Consider the following 22,650-nt stretch of genomic DNA (forward strand, 5'->3'; position numbering starts at 1 on the left):
ACTTCAGTCTTCCGGTGCAATGGGCAATGATGATTTTATCGCCGGAGCGTAGTACATATCGCCGCCAGATCTCTCATCGTCGCCTGGCCCCTCAACCCACGACAAGCCGAATTGCATGATTAGTTGCACAGCATGTTTTATAACAACATCACCATGCAGAATGGTCTCCTGGTGGTGCTAGCCGCCACCCCAGTATGGATCCTCGGGGTGTGCTTATACCGACTATACTTCAGTCCCCTTGCCAAGTTTCCAGGTCCAAAGCTGGCCGCTCTGACCGGATGGGTTGAGACATATTACGATGTGTACAAGGGCGGACAGTTCTTCTTCAAGCTCAAGGAATGGCATGCACATTATGGTAAATTACCAAGCCCCGATCCAATCCCACCAACAAGAGCCGATCAAGACTAATACTGGAAAATTGCATGACAGGCCCTATCGTGCGAATCAACCCCTGGGAGGTTCACATTTCGGATCCGGACGCGGCGGATATAGTCTTCGCGGGTAATTCGCAGTTCAACAAGAAAATTGAGTGGAGTTACCGTTTTGGTATCCCACAATCCGCATTTGACACGGTCGACCATCATCTGTAAGACTGTCATACTGCTTCATCTAATTACCCTTTCTATCAGCATACATAGCCTGTACTAAGTGCAACTTCCATACAGCCACAAGTCTCGGCGCGCAGCTTTATCACCCTTCTTCTCGAAGCAGAAGATTGCTGGTATTGCCGATCTGATCGCCAATAGAGCCCAACGCTTATGCGACAGACTAGACAATGAGTACAAGCACAGTGGAAAGCCCGTCATTATGGATAATGCCTTCACGGCTTATACTTTCGACCTCATCACCACCTACGTCTTTGCCCGTTCCGACGACTATCTCGAGCACCCAACATTCTGCGGCCCGTTCACCACGGCCGCCAAGTCCATCGCCAACACCGTACACATGACAGGCCACTTTCCTTGGCTTTTCACGTTTTTGCAATCGCTCCCCAAGAAATGGCTGGCAGCTTCGAACCCCCACATGGGTGAAATGTTCACCTTTCATGAGGTCAGTGACGCCCACAGCTCCATGGGAAGTGTATACGTTCTGACTGGGAAGATATTAGGCGGTGGAAAACCAGGTCAAAGTTATCAAGTCAGGAGACAATGATGCGCACAAACACGTCTCCCACAAGACTGTCTTCAACGAGCTGATCAATTCGAACCTACCGGCAGAGGAAAAAACCGTGGAGCGGCTGAGGCAAGAAGGTATGTCTTGTCATGTCCATGGCGCAATGTGACGGGCCTGGGAGAGTTGCTCATCCGCTTCCGTATAGGGGTATCTGTCGTGACTGGCGGAATCGAGACTACGTCTACTGCGCTGACGAAAACCCTCTTCTACATCCTGAACAATCCGGCCGTGAGGGATCGGGTATGCGCCGAACTCCAAACCGTGTTCCCGGGCCCCCGACAGACGCCGCCGCTGCACGTGCTCGAGTCGCTGCCCTACCTCAGCGCCGTGATTAACGAGTCGTTGCGTATGATTCTGGGCTTCTCGCAGCGCATCATCCGCACGTCCCCGCGCGCGCCCGTCGTGTACAAAGACTGGGTCATCCCGCCCGGCGCCTACTTCAGCATGACGATTTACTTCTCCAACTTCGACGCCCAGATCTGGGAGGCGCCGCACGAGTTCCGGCCCGAGCGCTGGCTGGACGACGAGTCGGGCCGCAAGCCGCGGGCGCTGAACGGCGAGCCACTGGCCAAGTACCTCCTGACCTTTGGGCGCGGTCCTCGGATGTGCGTCGGCATGAACTTGGCGCGGGCGGAAATAATCATCGGCCTCGCCGTCGTCCTGCGGCGCTGCAACATGGAGCTTTTCGAAACGGGTATGGAAGCGGTGGAGATGAAGTCAGACTACTTTATCCCCATGGTGGACAAGGAGAGCAATGGAGTGAGAGTCATCGTTAAATAGAGTATTTTCGACCCAGGGCAATATAGTCTTGGCAATGACACTCACTTACTAGCCACTACGCGTTGAATGCCCGGCATTCCAGATGGAACTTCTACCTATATTTGCAAATGGGAGGTGCATTATCTGATGGTACCCATGTAATCAGCTTGGATGGGCTGGAACAGAGATGCCAGCCGATCAGTCTCTTAGATGGTGGGCGGCGTTGCCTGAGATACTTTGTTTACTAGAGCATAGTATAACTACCATCTCCGTTGGGTGTAGCGAGCCCCATTGTGTCGTTCCAGGTGGATATACTGCTACCGGTGCTTTACCTGATATTACGAGTCATGCCCTCCGATAGTCAGAAGGCCCCTGGGGCAAAAAGTGTCCACCTGAATGGAATAGGATCCATGCCCTGGCCCGTATCCCAGCCTGCATACTACCTATAGGGTCTTTTAACTCCACAGTATCCCCAGGACATGCATAGGATATGCTGGGCCCCGCGAGTCAGACAGTCCATAGCTACAGTAAGCGTAGCATATCGCGGTCAGCCTATCACTAATCAATCACTCGGCCAATTATCCACGACGGCCGGCCCCCCCTGCAAGGTACGGAGTCCGAGTAAATGATGTAGAAACTCCGGTCTCCCAAAACGCGACCCGCGTCTCCCTTCCCCCCTCCCCCGTCCTCTCTATCGAGCCCCGGGTTTGAAAACAAACCACGACTACGAGTCAACATCAACGTGCTTCATTGTGTGCTTACAGCTCTGGGCCCTCGTGCGCCGCGCCATGCCATCACCATACGACCAAGATGCGACACCCGCTGCGGGGGAAGTTCCCGTCAAAGTAGAGGCTGGCCACTCGGACGGTGGCGGTGGGACATCGGAAAGAGCTGCACATTCACAGGAAGGTGAAGCCATTACGAAAAAGATGGACCATCCTGCCGGCCCGCGACTTATTGCCATTATTTTTGCTCTTCTTCTCAGCATCTTTCTAGTGAGTACATATTCAGTAGTGCGGCTTGCCGAAGACTTCAGAACGATGCTGACACATTTCCTCCCTTCCCCTCCCGCAGGTTGCTCTTGACATGGTACGATACAATCGCCCTAATCCCATGGCCTGCTGGCCGCCGCTACCCGGCATGGTGTTGACATGTCTCGTGTGGTGTACCTCGGCCTCAGACCATTGTAGCGACAGTCATTCCCAAGATCACCGACGAGTTTAATGTGAGCTTCCCTTGTGAGCACTCCCAGTATTTACAGGCGCCTAGGAGTATTAACAGGCAGCTCTAGTCCATCGCAGACATCGGCTGGTATGCTGCTGCTTTCTTCATCACCTTGGCTGTATTCCAGTCGTTTTGGGGAAGGGCCTACACACACTTCAACCAGAAACTCGTCTTCTTCACGACCATCGTCATCTTCGAAGTAGGCAGCGTGGTATGCGGTATGACTATGACCTTGGGGTCGCCAACCCCCGACAGGCGGCAATAGGCAGGATAAAAATCAAAAAGTGTTCTAACGTATCACGATATAGGCGCGGCACCCAGTAGCATCGCCCTGATTGTCGGCCGTGCTGTAGCCGGCCTCGGCGGCGCAGGGGTTACCGGCGGCATCTACAACATCATCGCGTCCATCGTCCCCCGGCCAAGGCACCGTCCTACTTCGGGCTCGTGGGCGCGGTCTGGAGCGTCGCCAGTGTAGTGGGACCCCTTCTTGGAGGTGTATTTGCTGACAAGGTGACCTGGCGATGGGCGTACGTCATAACTCCTTGTATAACCCTCTTGGCCCTTGTGTTGAAAAAGTAATGATGAGGCTAACAAGAACAAAACCTCTTCAGCTTTTATATCAATCTCCCGATCGGTGGTGTTGCTATGATCTTACTCATGATTTTCTTACCAGCAACGACCCAGCCGGTGCCCATCAGCCCGAAAAAGTTGCTTGTGGCCTTGGACCTTCCAGGTATCGCACTGTCTCTTGGATGGACCATCTGCTTTACCGTGGCCATGCAGCGTGCCGGGACAATCGATCCGTGGTCTTCTTCGCCGGTGATCGGCACGCTTGTCGGCTTTGTCGTTATGCTGGTTCTATTCGCTATCGTGCAATGGCGTTCCGAAGACAATGCCATCCTAGCACCTCGATTCTTGAAGCACAGGACCATCCTCCCTTATACTGCTTCATATTTTTGTAAGTCGTCGGATCCAATCCCATACATGCCCGTCTTACCCTACTTAGGTAAGTAGTAGTGCTAACGCCTTGGCAAGCCTCAACGCCGCCAACTTCGCCACCTTGTACAATTTACCCCAGTACTTCCAAGTGGTTAGGGGCTATACACCTACATTCAGTGGTATCCTTAACCTTCCGATGATCTTCATGAGCTCCCTAACTACCTGGCTCAGCGGCCACCTTCTGGCGCACTTTGGCCACTACCAATGGTACCTGGCCCTGGGGGTGCCTTCGTCACGCTCGGTGCCGGTTTGATTTACACCTTTGATCAAGACACGTCCATCGGCCAAATAGTGGGATACCAACTACTCATGGGTTTCGGCGTCGGATGCAGCATCCAGATACCCGTCACGGTAACCCAGACGATTGTGGCGCCCCAGGACATTGCCCTGGTGACCGCCATCGTCATGTTCTTCCAGCTAGTGACGGGGGCCCTCTGGGTGGCGGCGACGGAGGCCGTGCTCACCAACAGCTTCATCCGGGCGCTGGGCCGGCTGGTACCCAATCTGAAGCCCTCCGACGTGCTGGCGGTGGGCGCCACCGGGATGCGCGGCGCGTTCCGCGGCGAGGAGCTGGACCGCGTACTCCAGGCTTACGCCGTCGGTCTGAAGGCCTCGTGGGCCATGGGAGCCGCTCTGGGCGGCCTCGCGCTCTTGGTCTCGTTCTTGGCCGTGAGGAAGTCACTACAAGACCTTCGGGCTGTGAGCGTTAAGGCCTAGCTTTAACGTAATTTAATTTAAATATAGTGATTTTACTTACTATTATATATAGTAATTAATAATATTATATCTACTTATGCTACAATGTATTATGTAAATAAAATGGAGAGAGCTTCAGCATATATATCCCCCAACGCCCAACGGGAAACTCAGCCCCTGTAGGAATCTCCAGGCAACTCCTGCGGTCGATACTGTTCAGGCAGCTCATGCCGATATTGGTCATGCAACTCTTGCGGCCTCTGTTGACCGTGGAGCTCTTGAGCAGATGTTGAAAACCCCCAGTTGCCCGTGTCATATTTATGCTGTGCACTGCCGTCTACCTCGATAGGGTCTCCCCCAGTAGGAGCCGCCTGTGTGTTGGAGATTGCCTTGTTGCTCCGGTATCTCTTCAACGCCATGTACCCGAAGACTGCCAAAGCACTGACACCAATTCCGACTCCTGTACCGATGCCGGCCGCGGTCGACGAGGCAAGCCCTTGCTGTTCCTCGGCGGGTCTCTCCGTCGATTGTGGGGTCGCGCCGGCGGTGGTTGGTGCCGGATCGCCCTGGGTACCGGGACTATCGGATGATGTTGTGGGGTTTGCTGCCGATGTAGCGGCGCTGCTGGATGTGGAAGATTGGGCGACAAGCTCGAATCGCGAAGCCTGTGTGTTCCAAGACGCCGTTGGTCGTGGCCGCTGTATCTGGAAGCGACCGACGCCTGTATCGCAGCAGTTCGACAAGTGGTCGCAGCAGTATGAACCCTCGTTTCCTGTAGAGTTCGCGCACGAGATCAGGTCCGGTCCGCCCATACTGCCCCCTTTGTTGATTGAGTTGTTAGCTGGGCATTGGCTAGTTTGACCTCCATTTCAACTGAAGGCAGTGCAGCGCCCCTAGTGTTGGCCGCTTCTCTGCCTGCTGCTCTTGGAGAGGAGGGTGTGCATACCTAGACAGAGTCGCGAACATCCAGGTCCCCAATTCGCGTCGGTGCAAGAACCTCGAACAATGTTGGTCTTGGGTCCTAAGCACAAGCCGTTCTCTAGACAGACCATGCCATACCCGCCGCCGCAGCAGGGGCTGGTATCCAGCTCAGGATTACATGGTGCGTCGCCCGCGGCGTCCTGCCCTTCGGGGTAAAAGCACTTCGCGGCACCTACAGCGTGGAAGGGGAACAGGAATAACACCAATAACAACAGGGAATGATTCCAGAGTGACGACATAGCCATATCGCTCAAGCTGACCAAAGGGTCTGCAGGATATGTTACAGAAACAGTAGAAGGTCGAGGTGTATAACAAAACAAACAATTCCTGACAGGACGTTATCGTGGGAGATTTGATCCCTTGGGAAAAATGTCGTCCACGGTGTTGCCAGGTGGGAAAGAAGGAGATGTTGGGTCTCCTCGCGACCAACGCGCCGGGTCGTACTGCGTCTTGCAACACACAGGGTTCAGGCGGCTTCTCTCCCCAGCGCCTACCCGAAATCAAACAGGCTCGTCGTGTTGCGCTTAACGAGGGCCAATGAGGAGTTTCTAATCTCGGAGGGACCTCTTTTCTCGGCGGAACTCATGCGACGTGTCGCAGTAACCCCTGATGTTGGCTCGGCACTCGCAATCGACAGTTACTTCATTATTCTACGGATCTTTGGCTTTTCTTGTCCAAGCGCGAAATGGGCGAGAAACGATGGTGGTATTTGCATGAGTGGTGGAAGTGCAAAACACTCATCCCCTTAGACACCGAAGCGCTGTCCTTTGCCAAAAGATCCAAGGTCTAGAGCCAGGGATAATGTAATACAGACCGGGATGTTGCATTGTAGCTTCTCTTATTGTATAATGATCTGGTTACTTTCATCTAACAGCATGATGTAGATTCGGTCGATGGCGATGGGCATCTTGGCTGCTTCTATGACATGTGCATCTGCCACACTCATATATATCTGTCTCTCAGATGCCGGTGTCCCATTCTCCTTCCCCCAAGAACCGATGAACCAATGCTCTACCAATATTTTGGAGTCGCCCTTCTCGGGGGCGCGTTCTTGGCCAAGCGGCCAACCAGAAAAGGGCTTGGACAGGACCAGCACATCAACAATCAGATTCGGCTCTTGTAGGTTGTTCAGCTGGTTTCGTGTGGAAGATACCGGTGATACTGGTGGAATATTCCATGAAAGTCCTCCTCAACGTAAAGGGGCCGGTGGTAGACATGACCTCCGCGAAGGTGATCCGGTCCCCTCGGTTCCTTTATCGCACAGGCTACGAGTCGAGAGTTGGGCCGAAGCCAGGGTCGTGCCAGCATCACGAAAAACTGTCGTAAGGAAGCGTTACAACATTACAAGGCAGTAACACACTGCTGCCGACAGTCAGCCAGCCTTTCTTCCAATAAATCATGAGTATACTTATACTATATATGGGGTAAGATCGATGCCGGGTCTTGAGATGGTTCTCAGGTGTTAAGGAAGTGCCAGGTACTGCATGTAAAGCCATTATATGTAAACCTAATGCCTGCCATCAAGGACTGCAAGTTAGTTGAGTCTGCCAACCCCTTTTTAGTGTTCAGTTCGACGATAAGGAGTCATGCCCTTGCCTTTCAGTGTTGACACCGACATTTGGAGGACTGTGGTCGGCCACGGGAACGGCCCGCAAGGGGTTTCGGTCCTCGTTGCGGGAATGGAATTTGACGAAGAGATCCTCCGTCGGATGATACGTCACACCGCGACCATATGGTGGTCGGAAAAGTGCGGGCCTGGTCTATGCACGTAGGCCACAGCCTCTATGTCGAAAAGCCCGTGAAAGGCGTGCACAACTACCATATGCATTTGGCACTGCACGACTGGCCCGGCGAAACGTGCATCCGCATCGCCAGCCGCATGGAGGCGGCCATGGTAGCCGGCCATGGCCAGCTGCTCGTCCACGAGCGCGCACTCCAAGGTGAAGTGCGGGCACAAAATCAAAAAGACCTAGAAGTGGCTGACCGGAATTGAGAGTATCGTGGAGTACGAGCGCATAGATCACGTCGTTGGCGAAGACTTGATTGATATGGTTGTCGATACTGGGGATGACTACCCGATTGACAACTCAACAGAGATCGAGAAATCATCGTGGGGATCGATCACTCAGTGAACAAAATGATTGGTCTTCAAAATGTATGCATTCTCTCGAATTGGGCTCAATTTTCATGCTGACTGAATGGGTCGACGTTGGAAATGCGGAAGGCCGCCAATCGGTTGTTCGCGGGTCAGCGAAGCCCTCGGTGAGCGCGAATTGACCAACAAGCTCTCACCTCTCCGTGTTTGCCTAATTTGCCTAATACCACCCATCACACGACTGCTACCAGTCGGGACTAATAAGTCTCAGCTCAGCCCCTTAAAAATCCCCTGGCGATGACGGAATCTTACAGGTTCGTGGGGGAGTCTAGTTCCGAGGGGCTCAGCTGCAGAGGCCCCCAATTCGCCAATGAGGGCTGAAGGCCATTAAGCGCCGCCGGGCTGACGTTGGACTCGAGCGAGCAAACAATGTCCCCTCTTCTTTCCTTTTTCCCTCGTTCGACCTGCCGCAACGTCCTTTTGCTTTTCTTGGGGTCCGGTCCAGGGGTTTGCGCAATGGCCCCAACGCCTTGCAGTCTGCCTGGCGATGCCATCAATCAGCATCAGCCGAACGTCGCATTGGATGAAACGGCAATTGGCATCGTGGCAGACTGATGCAGCTCATCGCCTCGCGAAGAGCCTGCTCCACACGAAAACACATATGATGAATTGCGTCCCATTGTGTCGCTCCGGGCGCATTGTCCAATCGCTTCGCGGTGGGAGGTATCCCGGCATCGTACTGGTTCAGCTCCCGAGGCGGCAGCGTCGGGTCCCCTGCCAGCCCAATCAGATCGGCAGAGGTAAGCCCAATGGCTGCCAGCAAGAATATTGCAACCCACCTCGAGTACCGACCATATGATCGAGGCATGTCAGACTGACACTCAGCCCTATCTGCCGAGGTATATATGAGGGAGCCCATGGCCGGCGTGGGCGAGGGTGGCGGGCCCCGGGTGTTTGATTATTGCTAATCGTAAGCAACAACTGCCATGCCAGCGTCAATTTCGTCGTCGTCCGCCCCCGCTGCGGGCACCAAGAGACAATCCCTGGGCGTCGGAGAGCTCCAGCGAAACCGCATTCTCCAAGATATTCATGATCACATTGGGGAAAGCAGGTACAGATCATATGTCGACCCAGACCTGTTGAAGCACGAAGTGATCGATCCAGTGCTGCAAAATGACTTCGACCCTCAAGTTCAGATCAGGGGTATCCTGAGGGCGCTGCGCGACACGCTGACTTTCAAGTTGGCACTGCAGAATATCGAGCCGCCTGAGTTGAGGAACCAAGTTAAAGCCTTCTTGGAGGGGGATACAGCAGAAGAAGTGGTAAACAGGAAAGACTTCAAATTCCCTGGCAGTCACACCATACACCACCCCGCTGCCGCTAAGGAGGACCAGACTTCTGCTGTTAAGCAGTCGCTATTTGCGGTACTGAAGAACATACTCCTCAAGATACTCAATGTTAAGGGTCTTGTTACGAGCTACTTCAGAGACAGGACACAGCCACCGATCTCACTGGAGATATGGGAAGATGAAGCCAAGTCAAAGAAATTGGTGAGCAACACTGAAGCGTGCGGCACCCAGGCCATCTAGCTAACGTAATAATCCCAGGTCCCTACCCAGATTGAATTCCAGAACTGGGGGCAAACCGTCAAAAACACACCCCAGTACACATTCGTCCCGACCACAGTCCTAGGTGTGCAGAACCTCGTCCGCTGGGCGGCATCCAACAATCTGCTTGTGCGCTGCGCCGGCTACCGTCACAGCTGGTCCCCCATCTTCAGCCAGGACAACAACGTGCTGGTCTCCTTCGTCGGCCTGACCCAGGTCACGTCCATGCCCGATCCAATGAGCTTGGAACCCGGCGACTTCACTGGAGCGATGGTGCCAGGCATGTCGGAGTTCAAGACCATTGAGCTGAAGGAGCAGCTGGGGCCCAAGAAGCGATTGTGCCGTATTGGCGCCGGTGTAACGAACGAGGACTTCCGCCGCTGGGCCCTTGCGAACAAGACCTGGGCCCTGCCAGTCGACGTCATCCTCGTAGAGGTCACCATCGGCGGCGTCAACGGCCCGATCTGCCACGGCGCCGGGCGCAGGCACCAGACGTGTTCGGACCTCGTGCGTCGCATCGAGTACGTGGACTGCCATGGGGAGCTGCGGATGGTCGACGACCCGGAACTGATCAAGGCGGCCGCAGGCTGCTTCGGCCTGCTGGGCGTCGTCACGCACATCACCTTCGAGCTGGACGCCATGACCTACGCCGTGTTGGAGCCGCGGAAGATGGACATTGGCTTGGCCATCCCGCCGGTGAACAAGGAGGTCATTCCCGAGGCGTTGAGAGCCGAGTGGTTCGACAAGGCCGATGCGGATACGCAGCTGAAGGCGGCCGACGCCGACTTCGAGAACAGGGCCGAAAACGACTACTACAGCGAATGGTTCTGGTTCCCCTACCAGCAGAAGGCCTGGGTCAACACATGGAATACCGCTGACGTTGCGGAGGTGGACGCCGATTCCGTCTGGCCCGAGTACCCGGACCCGGCGACCGTCTTCTTGCAATGGGTCCAGGGCTGGCTGGGCCACATTATGACGAGCAGCAAGCTGTTCGGCAAGATCCCGGGCTCGTGGCAGGCGCAGCTACTAGCCATCAACGGCATGGCCAGCCTCGAGCCCAAGGCGGGCGAGGACAAGGAACCGACCATTGTGACGCCCCTGCCCAACGCCCTGCACTTCCAGCGCGGGATCCAGAACATGCGGGTCCGCGACATTGAATTCCAAATTCCAATCCCGGCGCGCACTGATGACGACTCGCGGCCAGACTTCACCGTAGTGAAGCGCGCCTGGTGGGACGCCATTAACCTGGTCTACGACATCTACAACGAGGACGGCACCGCGCCCATGCGTCTCACCCTCGAGATGCGCATCATGGGCGGCAGCAACATGCTCATGGCGCCGCAGCACGGCAACACCTGGGGCACCGCCAGCATCGAGGTCCTGACCGTGCCGGACGCGGCCCACGACGGCGAGTGGGCCGGCTACGTGCAGCGCATGTCCGACATCTGGATGTCCTACACGGACCGCCACGGCGCGAAGCTCAACGTGCGCCCCCACTGGGCCAAGGAGTGGGACGGGTTCCAGCTCGGCGGCATGGACGCGCGCAAGTACCTCAAGACGGTCGCCTACAAGGACCAGATCCCCAAGTTCCGCGCGGCGCTGGCCGAGATCGGGAAGGGGCAGAATTGGACACTGGAGGAGCTGAAGAATCGGTTTTCGAACGAGCTGTGGGACGAACTTATATTTGAGGAGTAGCAGTATGTACTTAGGGTGTTATGTATGTTTGCGTCGCACAGACGTGTGTATGAGCGAATTGGATATGGAGTTGATATATATACACTTGACTATTTGTTCCCTTTTTCAATTTTACCGAACACGACCGCAAATCGGCATGATCCCCATCTCCTTCCAGAACGCGCGGCCGTCGAGAACGCGACCCAACCGGGCGCTGTCTCGGGGCAACGCCTTGACGCCCTCCTCCTGCATGAGCTCGCCGACCCAGGTCAAGAGCCGTTTCTGCTTCGCGACCTCGGCCTCGGACATGCTGGCGGGGTCCGCCTCCGCCGCGGCGAGGGCGCTGATGGCCCAGTCCTCGATCAGGTCCCACCAGTCGTAGATGTGCATGTCGCAAATGATCCAGCGCCGGCCGGGCGTGAAGTGGCGGTGCAGCGCGACGATGGCGCGCGCCACGTCCTGGCCGTGGACCAGGTGCACTGCGCCCTTGGCCCGCAGGTCCTCCTTGGTCTGGACGACGCGGTCGACCCAGTGCCGCGGCTGCCGCGACCCGCCGTACAGGCCCGAGAGGTCCAGGACGGCGCCGTCGGCGACGGCCATCAGCTCGTCCTCGGCGATGCCGCGCACGTCGGATTTGTCGTAGGGGGAGGACTCGTCTTGCCAGCCGTCGGTGCCCTTCCAGATGCTCGTGACGCCGAGCTGGATGAAGTGGGGCTTTTTCTTTTGGGTAGTCTGGTGCGTGCTGGCGTACAGCTGCGTCAGGCGGGCGGCGGGCCCCTTGTTCTTGAGCGGGAAGGTGATGAGGACCGTCGTGGCGCTGGGGAGGCGCTTGAACTGGCCCTCGTCGTCCGAGTCCGGGTCGAACCGGAAGGGGATGGTGCCGTCGCGGCCGTCGGTCGTCGTGGCGGCGTACTGGATCCCCTGCTTCTCCAGGATGGGCAGGAGGAAGGTCGAGGTCCAGCCCGCGCCCAGGACGAGCAGGTCGACTTCTTGGGGCTGGGGTCGAATCATGTTGTTTGGATTTTTTTGCGACGCCCTGGCTTTGATACTAGTAGGGTGTCAGGTAACAACGGCGCGCGTTGGTGTTGATGTAATGACGGACGGCTGGGCGGTTAGTGGGGGTGGGTGGCCCGAAAATTAGCTGCGATCTTTTGGAGATTTTGGAGATGGGGTTCTCCGAGTTAGTCTCAGCGCTAATTTTAGGGGGAGGGGGCAGCTTCGATGGATGACGATCTTGATCTCACACAGTAAGTACCTGAAGCTTAGCGATAATCCACACAGTATTTACTGCAACCACCGTCCGTCCCAGCCTATCGGATCAGCTGGACAACCAATCGAGTCTCATCCCATCTTCGACGCTCTTAACTTCGTAATGGTGCTGCCGCTAGTGTTTTCACATTCGCGACGCTCATTGTCCCTCTTCCGACGGCTAACGCCCGGAGTCAGCAACAAATGTCGTGGCAGCCCGTGTGATACGGCCCGGAGCCCGAAGAAGAAAAAAAGAACGTCCCAAAGACTTTGGAATACCACGTGGTACGTTTTGGTGAGATTCAGCGCGAAAAGCTCGCGTTATCCGAACACGCAGTACCATTCTGGTTGATGCAGACCACAGTCCCACCTCGTGAACCATATGTAGCAACGAAGGGACTTGTCCGTCGTCGTCGATTTATGCTTATTTCAGTGGAATGGGGAATGCTGGGTTCTGCTCACTATATAGAACCACTGATATACCAACAACACCGAAGCTTGTCCTCCATAGCCTCCATTGGCCTCGTGTAGGGTATGCCTCACTGACACACTGCGCGTATCAAGCGCGAGTCTCGACCGAATCATTCGCGCGTCTGGATTCCGGCGAACTGAATCACGCTGGTCGAGACTACCCAAAAGAGAATTAATGTTCTTTGCCGCGCATAGTACCGGCTCCTTCCGTTTATAGGATCCCCTGTCCGTTTTCGGCTACTCCATTGGGACCGGACCCCAGATCTCCCTGCTCGCAGGGTTAGGTAGCGAGGTAAGCAACAGACTGCCCTGTTACAGAGTCGGTATTGCGCTCAGTCTTGCCGATGATCATAGAGGAAACGAACTCTCCTTGCCCTTCGTTGCAATGTCTCTTGCCGTTTCCCCGTCTGAAGGGGGAAAACGGTCACAATTCCAGGACAAGAGCATGGAGTAACGAGAGAATTTACCTAACTGTGACGGTCGCAAACGGTGTAGCTTGAGGCAGCCAAGCACATCCCGCACTGGCGCCTGACTGCTGTCATTGCCCCCTCGAGTTTTGATGCCGCGGGGATGTTTCACACCTTTTAGCATAGAGTCTTGGTCAGTGTCTGCTACTGAACTTTGAGCAAGGCAACTTGGCGTCACTGCTATGATACACGGCCGGGATGGGCGGATCGTCTTGAGGGCTACGTCAACACAGATATCAAATCCGCCATCACTCCATATCGTCCTTCTGTTCTGCTAAGCTCTGTTTTCCCCCAAGCCGCCTTGATGACTTCAGAAGTCGACCGTATGACAACTTGGCTATGGCAACAAAACAGCTTGAGATTGTGATCGCGTTGGGTGTGACTTTCTCGCTTGCCACATGCGCCCTTGGCTTGCGGCTACCGGCCAGAAGGATCACCAAAGTTGATCTGTGGTGGGATGACTATTTCTGCATGGGTGCATATGTGAGTCTGCTCTATCTCTTCGCGGTGACTCTTTTAATGAGATTCGCGACCAACTAACTGGAATCCGGAGATAGTTCTTTGCTACAGCATGGGGGGCACTCATATTGCTATGTAAGAAGTCATACCTACCACACACCACTGCTCTTGTCGTATCTATCTATACTAACCATGTCTGATAGGGATCAGCAACGGGTTAGGCCGGCACATCGACATGGTCAAAGATCCAGAAGATGTTGCCTTGCGGACCTCCAATCTCTTTACCTTCTTCCTCCAGCTTGCTTTTACTTACTCCATTACTCTCATCAAATTCGCGATCCTGGCCTTTTACTGGCGCGTATTCAATACGTCGTCCATAAGATGGCCCATCATCATTCTGGCGATACTGAGCGGTGTGTGGCTGCTGGCAAGGGTGAGTAAACACTCGCAAGGCTCTCACGAGGCAAAGATACTGATCAACGTCTCAGACTTTCATTACGATATTTCACTGTGTCCCGGTGCACGCCTTCTGGGATGAGACTGTCGAGGACGCTACGTGCTTGATCAGTGACTCTGAGTACATCTTCTGGTCCACGTTGGCGCACTTCATACTCGATGTGGTCATCATCGTGCTTCCTGCCGTCGAGATCCGCAAGCTACAACAGTTTTCGACAAAGCAGAAGATTGGCACATGTTCCTTGTTCGGCTTTGGTATCTTGTAAGCTTACGTTTCCTTGTATACCTTTGATAGCAGCCTGCTCACACACTGGTTAGGGTCTGCGCTGCATCCCTTACTGTAGTCGTCTTGGCCAAGGAGATCAACTCCTCATCTAAGGATATACCTTGGAACATGGCCAACATCATGTTATGGGCTACCGTTGAGGTGAACTTGTCCGTGGTCTCAGGTTAGTCTTGTGCAGCATCAGCAGAGCGTACGTTACGACGACTGACATTAACTTTTTAGCCTGTCTCCCCCTGTTCCGCCCCGTCTTCATCACGGTGCGGAAGAATTCCATACGCATGTCAGGGAGCGACTACGGCACCTACCCGCCATCTCGACGCCATACGAGCGTCTCTTCTTTCGGTAACGACGCCACCGGCTCACCAATCCAGCCTCCAGCGCCGCTTCCAAGCTTCTATCGTAACTCAAAGGGGTGGCTGCGCGATCGGGCCGCGAAGGCTATGGGTTACGAGAGCAGCGTACCGAACTTCAGCAAGCCCAAGAGTATGCATGGGTGCCCCTACGAGAGCAATGGCCAGCCTGGAGTACCACAGTTTCCTCAAGGGGCAAACTTTATCTAGCTCAATGTTAAATCTTGTAGCGATTCCTGAGCTCTTTGGTCATAAATTGCTCCTCCTAAAGATGATACCGAACCGCGTAACCTCCAATACCGAAATGGTTGCAATAAATCCATGACTCACAACGGAAAACATGCTTGCCTATATACTTGAGATAAAGGTTTATGGCCTTCAGTATCCACAAGTATCAAAGTGTGTGTGGAAGAAAGGGGTAATGGCGGCGGCATCTAAGTTCGAGTCGTACCAGGAAATCCAACACAATGAATAGAGATAGAGATGTAGCCCATGGTACACCAAACTCCCAAGGAAAACATGCATTGGTAACCATAACTACATTCCTGGTTCCCTCAAATTTAAAACTTCAACTTCCATTAACGTAATTGACAAGCGTAACAACCCGACTTCACCACCCCGGACAATAAGCTACAACAGAATCCAAGCATATCCAAACCACCCACAAACCGCTCCAACAATGGCTCCCGTCATACGATTCCTCATACTGTCAGACACGCATAATAGCAGCTTTCCAGACCCTACGAGCCTCCCAACTGTCGACGTGGTCCTTCACTGCGGAGATATGACCATGGCCGGTGGGCTCAGCAACTATCATTCGGCCATGTCCTCGCTCCAGCAGATCGATGCCGAACTGAAGCTCGTCATTGCCGGGAACCACGACCTCGAACTGGACAGCAGCTGGTGGCTTACCAATCTCGACGAAGACGACGACCCGGACGAGCCATGCAAGGCGCTCGAAGTTATGCGAAGCGGGCGGGATAGAGGTATCCACTATTGGAGGAAGGAGTGCATCGGTTCACGCTCCAATCCGGCGCCGCCTTTTCGGTCTATGCGTCTGCGTACACGCCCGAGTTCAACGGGTACGCCTTTGCCTACAGACCCGGCGATGACCGGTTCAATGTCGGAGGCGAGGCGAAGAATCCCATCCCCGCCGACGTCGATATCATCATGACTCACGGGCCCCCAAGGCTCCCGTCGAGCTTCCAGTTGCCTGGCAGCGCGGACTACACGCTTGACACCACTGGCAAACAGGAGCACCTAGGCTGTTCGCATCTGTGGCGGGCCGTCCAAAGAACGAGACCTCTTCTTCACTGCTTCGGTCATATCCACGAGGGGTACGGTGCGCAGGCTGTGGCATGGTCGGAAGAGGGCAGAGGTCGGATACGTGATGCCACCTACGAAACCTTCCCGCATCATCGAAGGCTGCCGCTTCGTTCATGCGCGAGAGGCGAAAGCTTACTGGTCAATGCATCCATAATGAGACATGACGAAAAGGAAACCAATGTCCCTTGGTTAGTAGAGCTCGAATTGAGTGGTCAGCCCGATCATTGCAGTCGACTAGAGCTGATGACGTCAATGATTTTTATGTTTTCCAAGACAAGAAGCTAAGAGAACGGCTGCATACTTGGGCAATTGAGCAAGCCCCCAAAACGACACACGAAAGCACAGCATGGACGATTGGGAAGATACAGTCTTGTCCTCGCGGCACATCCATAACCGCGTCGGAGGCCGCGCCGGGAAATCGAAAGCGGGCGACAAGTCTCACGGCGGGGGTGCGTTCGACGTGCGCAAGAGCTTTGGAACATACGAAGTCAAGCTCGGGAAAGGGAAGAAAGCGTCTTCGTCGACACTGGAGATCCTTCGACCCACGGCGGATAGCGCAGGCGTTGTTGGAGATTTGCACTTGGAAGGGGCAGTGACGGCTACTATCTTGATGGCCGGCAGCCGAAAAGCGCTGAGCAGGATCATTGACGATTTCGGAGATGCCACTGGAGATTCTGCTCGAGAATCTGGTTCAAATGAAGATATCGAAGGAAATCAGATTGACGGCGACAGTATTGTTTCGAGTGGTACAGGTGATGGGACAGACACCAACCTTGTTGATACCGGTACGGAGCGCGAATCACTTGAAGAGCGACAGCAGGGCCGTTTTGAGACCTTCGAGAAGAGCAGCTTCAGATCGCCCAAGTTCTGGTTGCGGTTTCATGGCCATGAACCCCAAAGTGACGATGGAGCGGCTGAGAGATCTGGTACTGGGTACCTCGTCTTCTCCGGCAACGACTGTCGCAAATTTGAGGGGACAATCAGCTGCGACGCCATCAATTGGGACAATAAGAAGTTGTCCGGCTGGAAGACCATTGCGAGGTCGGAGCGGGATACGCCTGTGCTCTGGCATGACCAAGAGGTGTCATAGTATCATAAGCACAACGTATGCGAGGCCATTGGGGGCCACGGACCTTCGAGAGCATACTTGGTGGCAGCGTAGGCGCCGATGCCGGGCAAGGCATTGATGACGGTCGAGCTGCTGATGTTGATGATGGTCCCGCTGCGTCGGGCGCGCATCGATGGGATTACGGCCTTGGCGGTGCGGATGGGGCCCAGGGTGTTTACCCAGAAGATGCGGTTGATCTCTTCGGTGTTGGGGGTTGTTCAGCCAATGCGGGTACCCGGGATGATAAGTCGGCGGCGAGAGACACTTCAAGCCTCTACTTACCTGCAATCCTCAATCGTCCCAGCCAGGCCATGGGCAGCATTGTTGACCAGGACGTCCACCCTGCCGTACGGCTGGAGAACCTCGGCCAGCCCGGACTCGAGGGTCTCGCTGCCTACGTCGATGTGCACCCACGTGCCGCCCAGCTGGGTAATATCATGCGCAGAAGCATCCTTTCTCGTGCCGAATCTTCGTAGGGAAGGGGGTCCATATCTGTTGTTCGACTTCCAGTGGCTAGAAACGAGCTTTTGGGATAAGCTTGAAGATAGGCGATGGTGAGAAGATGGGATTGCTTGTGTGCAGTTACGTGCACTGCGAAGTTCGAGGAAATAGGCCCAACTTAAATACATACTCGGTGACGCGGAATCTCCATCCTACTTCTTGTAGGCCTTTCACCTTGCCTCGGAGTGTAGAACCATGGAAGTTACGTTTCTTGAGGCTGCCATGCGTGTCTACTACGTCTACTACCCATTGCGTATCACACGGGTCTGGAAGCCGGGGCGATTGGAGATGCTGCAGTCGGGGCAATTGAGACATGCAATAACACACGGGGGATGGCATGATCAATGGCGAATTGAAGAATGGCAATGCCGCTCACGGCGTTTGGCCCGGTAGTCGGGTTCACCCAACGGAGGGTTCGTTTCAGTTGGAGTGCAGATGCAGATGCAGATGCAGATCATAGTACCTGGCAGATAGATACATACCACCCGCAGCCGGCTGTCTTTCCTTTCCGATTACGCGCTTTGATTCGCTGGGTGCTATCGATGCCCTCTTCTTCAGATCACATCGACATTTCCCATGAAAAAGAGGAGTCGGGATACCGGGTTTCAACACTTTCGCATTCAATTGGCACATATTGCTTTAACGGAAATTATACGCTAGAAATGTATTGCTGACCATGGATGACTCAAGGGCTTCGGCTTACGGTTACTTGCTCATGCCGTGGGCTGCATCGCGCAATTGCGAATCATCAGCTCCCGTCTTATCTATGTCGCCGCCGCCAATCGTGGACCTTCCGTCTGAGAACCCATTTACATACAGTAGCGATCCCACTTCGAGTCTAAAGACGGGCGTTTCCTTGGCACTGCCACGAGAAGCCAATCACAATAGGAACATCAGTCGGGTTGCGGGCCCCCGGCGATCACGTCATGGTTCATGGTTACTCTCTGCAAACCCCTTTGAGCCATTTGCTCCAGAAATAGAGACCCTCAGGGGTCCTCACCGAGCGGCGACCCCCACCAGAATGAGGTTGGGAGGAAAGAAAAAGGTAGAACTTGATATCATCCATGTCTATCGGCTGACGTGCCAACGACGAGCTTTTACAAGTTTCTGTTGAGATGCTTTCTCTCTGCGGTTGATCCCTCGTCGTGTCTGTCTTAGCCAACTTTTCCTGGAAAATCTCCGTGTTTGAACCCGGACGGATATACTCTCAGGATGCACAGCCCCAAGAAGGACGGCACGGTGGAGCCGATGGCCGATGTGGCTCCAGGCGACGCCGGCGACGACTTCCGAGCCATTGACCCCGACAGTGGAGTCAAGCGAGGGCTAAAGACAAGACATCTGAGCATGATGGCTTTGGCCGGCATCATCGGCCCCGGCCTGCTCGTCGGGGCTGGAGGCGCGCTGTCGAGTGGTGGTCCGGCGTCCTTGCTGATCGGGTTCGGCATCATCGGCATGGTTGCCTTTAGGTAAGAACTTATTTGTGGCCCTCACTTCACCTCCGGGTACGACAATGGCGCTGACAACATGAGTAGCATCATGCAGAGCCTGGGAGAGTTGACGACTCTGTACCCCAGCGGTGGCGCATTCACCAAACTGGCCGACCGTTTCGTCGACAAGGCTTTTGGCGTCGCTGTCGGATGGAACTACTTCATCATCTGGGTTGCAGTGCTCTCCAACGAGTACAATGCGATCACGAGCGTGTTAGTATTCTGGAGCGATCGCGTTCCGGTCTGGGGCTGGTTCCTCATCTTATGGGTATGTACCGATGCTCGCCTGTCCATAATATATTTGGGCTGTGTACTGACTTGGACTGCAGTTCCTGTTCCTGGGCTTTCAGCTGCTCGGAGTCGAGACGTTTGGCGAAGCCGAGTTCTGGTTGGCACTGATCAAACTTGTCGGTCTCACGACGTTTTTCCTCTTCGCAATCATGTTCGTACATCCAGCCACCACCCAACTCTCTGCACGCAACTGACACACGTCTTGTAGTTATGCCGCTGGGGGCGTCAAGGGGGCAGACGCCGTAGGTTTTCGCTATTGGCATGATCCTGGGCCATTCGTGGGGGCTTTCGCGGGGTAGCCGCCGTCTTCGTGTTCTGCTCGACCTTCTACGCCGGCGTGGAATCCGTCGCGGTCGCGGCCACCGAGACGAAGAACCCGCGGGTGGCGATCCCCCTGGCCATCCGCCAGGTCTTCTGGCGCATCGTCTTCATCTACATGGGCTCCGCCTTCTTCTTCGGGCTCACGTGCCCCTCCAACGCCGAGGGCCTCGTCAACGGCGGCAGCCGCGCGCTCAAGAGCCCCATGACGGTCGCGATCCAGCAGGCCGGCTGGGAGGGCGGCGTGCACTTGATCAACGCCTTCATCCTGGTGACGTGCCTGTCGGCCGTCAACAGCTCCATCTACGTCGGCTCGCGCACGCTCCTGTTCATGGCGCAGGACGGCAAGGCGCCCCGGATCCTGGGCAAAACAAACAGGCGCGGCGTGCCCTGGGCCGCGATTATTTTCACCAACGCGTCGGGCGCGCTGTCGCTCATGAACATTTCGACGGGTGCCGGCGAAGCTTACCAGTACATTGTCAACCTTAGCGGCGTCTCGGCGTTCCTGGTCTGGGGCTCCATCTCATTCATCCACATCCGCTTTCGGAAAGCGTGGCAGTTGCAGGGCTACCGTGTCGCGGATCTGCCGTTCGTCTCGTGGGCCTACCCGTGGAATGCGTATTTCGGGCTCGGCGCCAACATCTTCTTGGCCCTCGTCCAAGGTTGGACGACGCTGAGCCCCTTCAATGCTGGCAATTTCGTCGATGCCTACATTTTGTTGCCCCTCTTCCCCATCATCTACTTTGGTTACAAGGTTATCCGCAAGACTCGGTATTGGCGACTCGACGAGATTGACCTGCAGTCAGGTCGGCGCCGTGACCTTGAAGAGGCGAAAGAGTTGGCCGAAGGGGAACTAGATGGGCGGCAAACTCTGTGGCAGAAGCTGATCAAAAGCTTCTAGGCTCGGCGCGCGGCCAGGGTTGGTCGACTTTGGATATCGTTTATACTAGAACGCTTATAGAGCCTCAAGGCACCGTTAGAACTAACGCCCGTGGTGTTCTCAACTTTCATCCTCTACGTTTCAAGGCGCTCAAGCTTCAAACTGCATACATACCTTAGCTAAAAACGTGCGATGGCATGTTAGCCTCAGTTGAACGTTCAACACGACCAATGTCATCCCACCACTGACCAAACTCAATCTGACATATGTGCAAATCGTGGGATGAATGTCACTCATGCCGCAATCCCTATTTCACTTGATATGCAGATGCACGAAGTTGAATCCAGTCTCTGGAATCATTGGTTGCAACTCGTTGTCTCGGTCTCTCGTGACTGCTGTTGAGATCCAGGAACGACTGACTCGGAATTAGACTTGGTTTTGACAGAACTCTATGTCTGGGAAGAGACGGCGATTTTTAAGGTCGAATTAGAATAGCCCCGATGCACGCTGCCGGCGGGATATCAAAGTTGACAGACAATCAGTTCGGCACATTGGGATACGTCGAGTCGTGACCACAGAAATCGTGACCTTCGGTGACCGTTTTCCTTGCAGAGGGCGTGTATTCGCGCGGAACGGAAATGCTTTGACATCTCATTCATATGACGATGAGATGGATATATAATCCGGTGTCTGGTCGAGGAATTGAACACCTTTCGATCATCAGCTTCAGCATCATCAACAGCCTCATTCACTCAATCATCTCTCGCTTCATCCTCGCTTCATAGCCAATCATCTTCGGTTTCTCGCAGAAAACCCACTCAATCAATCCAAAATGCAGTTCACCAGCATCGTCATCGCCACCATCGCCACCGTCGCTGCCGCGCAGAGCAACCAGTCCACTCCTCCCGCCCCGGTCGCTTCGGGCGCCATCTGCAATGGAGGTACCTACCAGTGCGGAAAGTGAGTAATCTCTGAGCTGTTCAGAAGAGCAGCGATATCTGCTACTTCTTATGTATGGGTCACTAATACGGGCCGATACACAGGACCATGAACGGCACCTCGACCGTCCAGGTCTGCAACAACGGCAGCTGGGTCACCTCCTCCATCTGCGCCAACGGCTGGCAGTGCAGCATGGACGACTCTGAGGGTGCTACCTGCGCTCCTTAAGCAATTCTGACTGTGATCAACTCGGCTACGCAAACTGAGCATTGGCTCAATTGCCGTTTGCTGCAATCTACCTTCAACAGGTTGCGCGCTTGATTCTGGGGGGGTTCTGGGGTATCTGCAGTGGTTTCGGGAGTTTTGGTCTTTTCTCTTGGTGGAATTCTTGGGTAATGTTTCGGTGCATGATTGTCACCAGTACGGTCTTTGATTAGAAGGCATGGCCTTGGGTTTTGGTGTTTCTCATCCTGAAGAACTCTTCGTCCAGTTCATTCATGCTACGTCTCAGAAAATACGAGAAACGATGTTGTTCTCCTGAACCCCAAGACTTTCGTAACCGATCATGCAAAAGTGAGATGTCTGATTCACAAAGCCAAGCTCACAGAATGGGCCGAGGTTAGAGATTGTTTCACGCAATCCGATTGCCAGAGTTCGGTGAGCCAAAATGTCATCAAAAGAAACGTTTCATGATTTTCTTTTCATGTGGCTTGAAAAAAAACGTACTCTTCAAGGCCTTTGGCAAAGTCGCCGATAGCTAATTCATTAGATGAATATACCGCTCATATGCATAATGCGCATTACCAGCCGAGCCTCGGTTGCATCATCGATATTCGTGCACGTCTCGTTGTCATC

At 54.6% G+C, this 22,650-nt stretch overlaps 11 protein-coding genes across 11 annotated transcripts; 8 read left to right on the top strand and 3 right to left on the bottom strand.

The window, feature by feature from the left end:
- Positions 1-153: 153 nt before the first annotated feature.
- PG997_012968 (cytochrome P450) lies at positions 154-1,953 on the top strand (the record flags this gene model as incomplete). The annotated part of the gene is made up of 5 exons (XM_066817282.1): positions 154-355; positions 430-586; positions 666-1,050; positions 1,109-1,250; positions 1,319-1,953. 5 exons carry the CDS (start codon positions 154-156, stop codon positions 1,951-1,953), a joined length of 1,521 nt encoding a protein of 506 aa, XP_066662974.1.
- A 767-nt stretch (positions 1,954-2,720) lies between these two features.
- PG997_012969 (uncharacterized protein) lies at positions 2,721-4,872 on the top strand (the record flags this gene model as incomplete). Its single annotated transcript, XM_066817283.1, has 7 exons — positions 2,721-2,927; positions 3,113-3,170; positions 3,234-3,374; positions 3,465-3,558; positions 3,768-4,114; positions 4,174-4,274; positions 4,327-4,872. 7 exons carry the CDS (start codon positions 2,721-2,723, stop codon positions 4,870-4,872), a joined length of 1,494 nt encoding a protein of 497 aa, XP_066662975.1.
- A 149-nt stretch (positions 4,873-5,021) lies between these two features.
- Positions 5,022-7,738, bottom strand: PG997_012970 (uncharacterized protein; the record flags this gene model as incomplete). The annotated part of the gene is made up of 5 exons (XM_066817284.1): positions 5,022-5,692; positions 5,798-6,100; positions 6,694-6,964; positions 7,449-7,592; positions 7,652-7,738. The coding sequence occupies 5 exons, from the start codon at positions 7,736-7,738 to the stop codon at positions 5,022-5,024; spliced, it is 1,476 nt and encodes a 491-aa protein (XP_066662976.1).
- A 1,175-nt stretch (positions 7,739-8,913) lies between these two features.
- Positions 8,914-11,229, top strand: PG997_012971 (uncharacterized protein; the record flags this gene model as incomplete). Its single annotated transcript, XM_066817285.1, has 2 exons — positions 8,914-9,396; positions 9,535-11,229. The coding sequence occupies 2 exons, from the start codon at positions 8,914-8,916 to the stop codon at positions 11,227-11,229; spliced, it is 2,178 nt and encodes a 725-aa protein (XP_066662977.1).
- A 111-nt stretch (positions 11,230-11,340) lies between these two features.
- Positions 11,341-12,219, bottom strand: PG997_012972 (uncharacterized protein; the record flags this gene model as incomplete). Its single annotated transcript, XM_066817286.1, has 1 exon — positions 11,341-12,219. The coding sequence occupies one exon, from the start codon at positions 12,217-12,219 to the stop codon at positions 11,341-11,343; it is 879 nt and encodes a 292-aa protein (XP_066662978.1).
- A 1,869-nt stretch (positions 12,220-14,088) lies between these two features.
- PG997_012973 (uncharacterized protein) lies at positions 14,089-15,155 on the top strand (the record flags this gene model as incomplete). Its single annotated transcript, XM_066817287.1, has 4 exons — positions 14,089-14,286; positions 14,342-14,571; positions 14,628-14,758; positions 14,818-15,155. 4 exons carry the CDS (start codon positions 14,089-14,091, stop codon positions 15,153-15,155), a joined length of 897 nt encoding a protein of 298 aa, XP_066662979.1.
- A 469-nt stretch (positions 15,156-15,624) lies between these two features.
- Positions 15,625-16,119, top strand: PG997_012974 (uncharacterized protein; the record flags this gene model as incomplete). The annotated part of the gene is made up of 1 exon (XM_066817288.1): positions 15,625-16,119. One exon carries the CDS (start codon positions 15,625-15,627, stop codon positions 16,117-16,119), a length of 495 nt encoding a protein of 164 aa, XP_066662980.1.
- Positions 16,120-16,617: 498 nt separating this feature from the next.
- On the top strand, positions 16,618-17,361 carry PG997_012975 (uncharacterized protein; the record flags this gene model as incomplete). Its single annotated transcript, XM_066817289.1, has 1 exon — positions 16,618-17,361. One exon carries the CDS (start codon positions 16,618-16,620, stop codon positions 17,359-17,361), a length of 744 nt encoding a protein of 247 aa, XP_066662981.1.
- Positions 17,362-17,363: 2 nt separating this feature from the next.
- Positions 17,364-17,701, bottom strand: PG997_012976 (uncharacterized protein; the record flags this gene model as incomplete). Its single annotated transcript, XM_066817290.1, has 2 exons — positions 17,364-17,578; positions 17,662-17,701. The coding sequence occupies 2 exons, from the start codon at positions 17,699-17,701 to the stop codon at positions 17,364-17,366; spliced, it is 255 nt and encodes an 84-aa protein (XP_066662982.1).
- A 1,391-nt stretch (positions 17,702-19,092) lies between these two features.
- PG997_012977 (amino acid transporter) lies at positions 19,093-20,877 on the top strand (the record flags this gene model as incomplete). Its single annotated transcript, XM_066817291.1, has 5 exons — positions 19,093-19,346; positions 19,413-19,635; positions 19,697-19,809; positions 19,867-19,904; positions 19,958-20,877. 5 exons carry the CDS (start codon positions 19,093-19,095, stop codon positions 20,875-20,877), a joined length of 1,548 nt encoding a protein of 515 aa, XP_066662983.1.
- Positions 20,878-21,688: 811 nt separating this feature from the next.
- PG997_012978 (uncharacterized protein) lies at positions 21,689-22,023 on the top strand (the record flags this gene model as incomplete). The annotated part of the gene is made up of 2 exons (XM_066817292.1): positions 21,689-21,816; positions 21,900-22,023. The coding sequence occupies 2 exons, from the start codon at positions 21,689-21,691 to the stop codon at positions 22,021-22,023; spliced, it is 252 nt and encodes an 83-aa protein (XP_066662984.1).
- Positions 22,024-22,650: the final 627 nt, after the last annotated feature.

Source organism: Apiospora hydei, assembly GCF_038363865.1.
Source record: "Apiospora hydei strain CBS 114990 chromosome Unknown utg000009l_segment0_segment0, whole genome shotgun sequence".
Taxonomy (NCBI): Eukaryota; Fungi; Ascomycota; class Sordariomycetes; order Amphisphaeriales; family Apiosporaceae; genus Apiospora; species Apiospora hydei.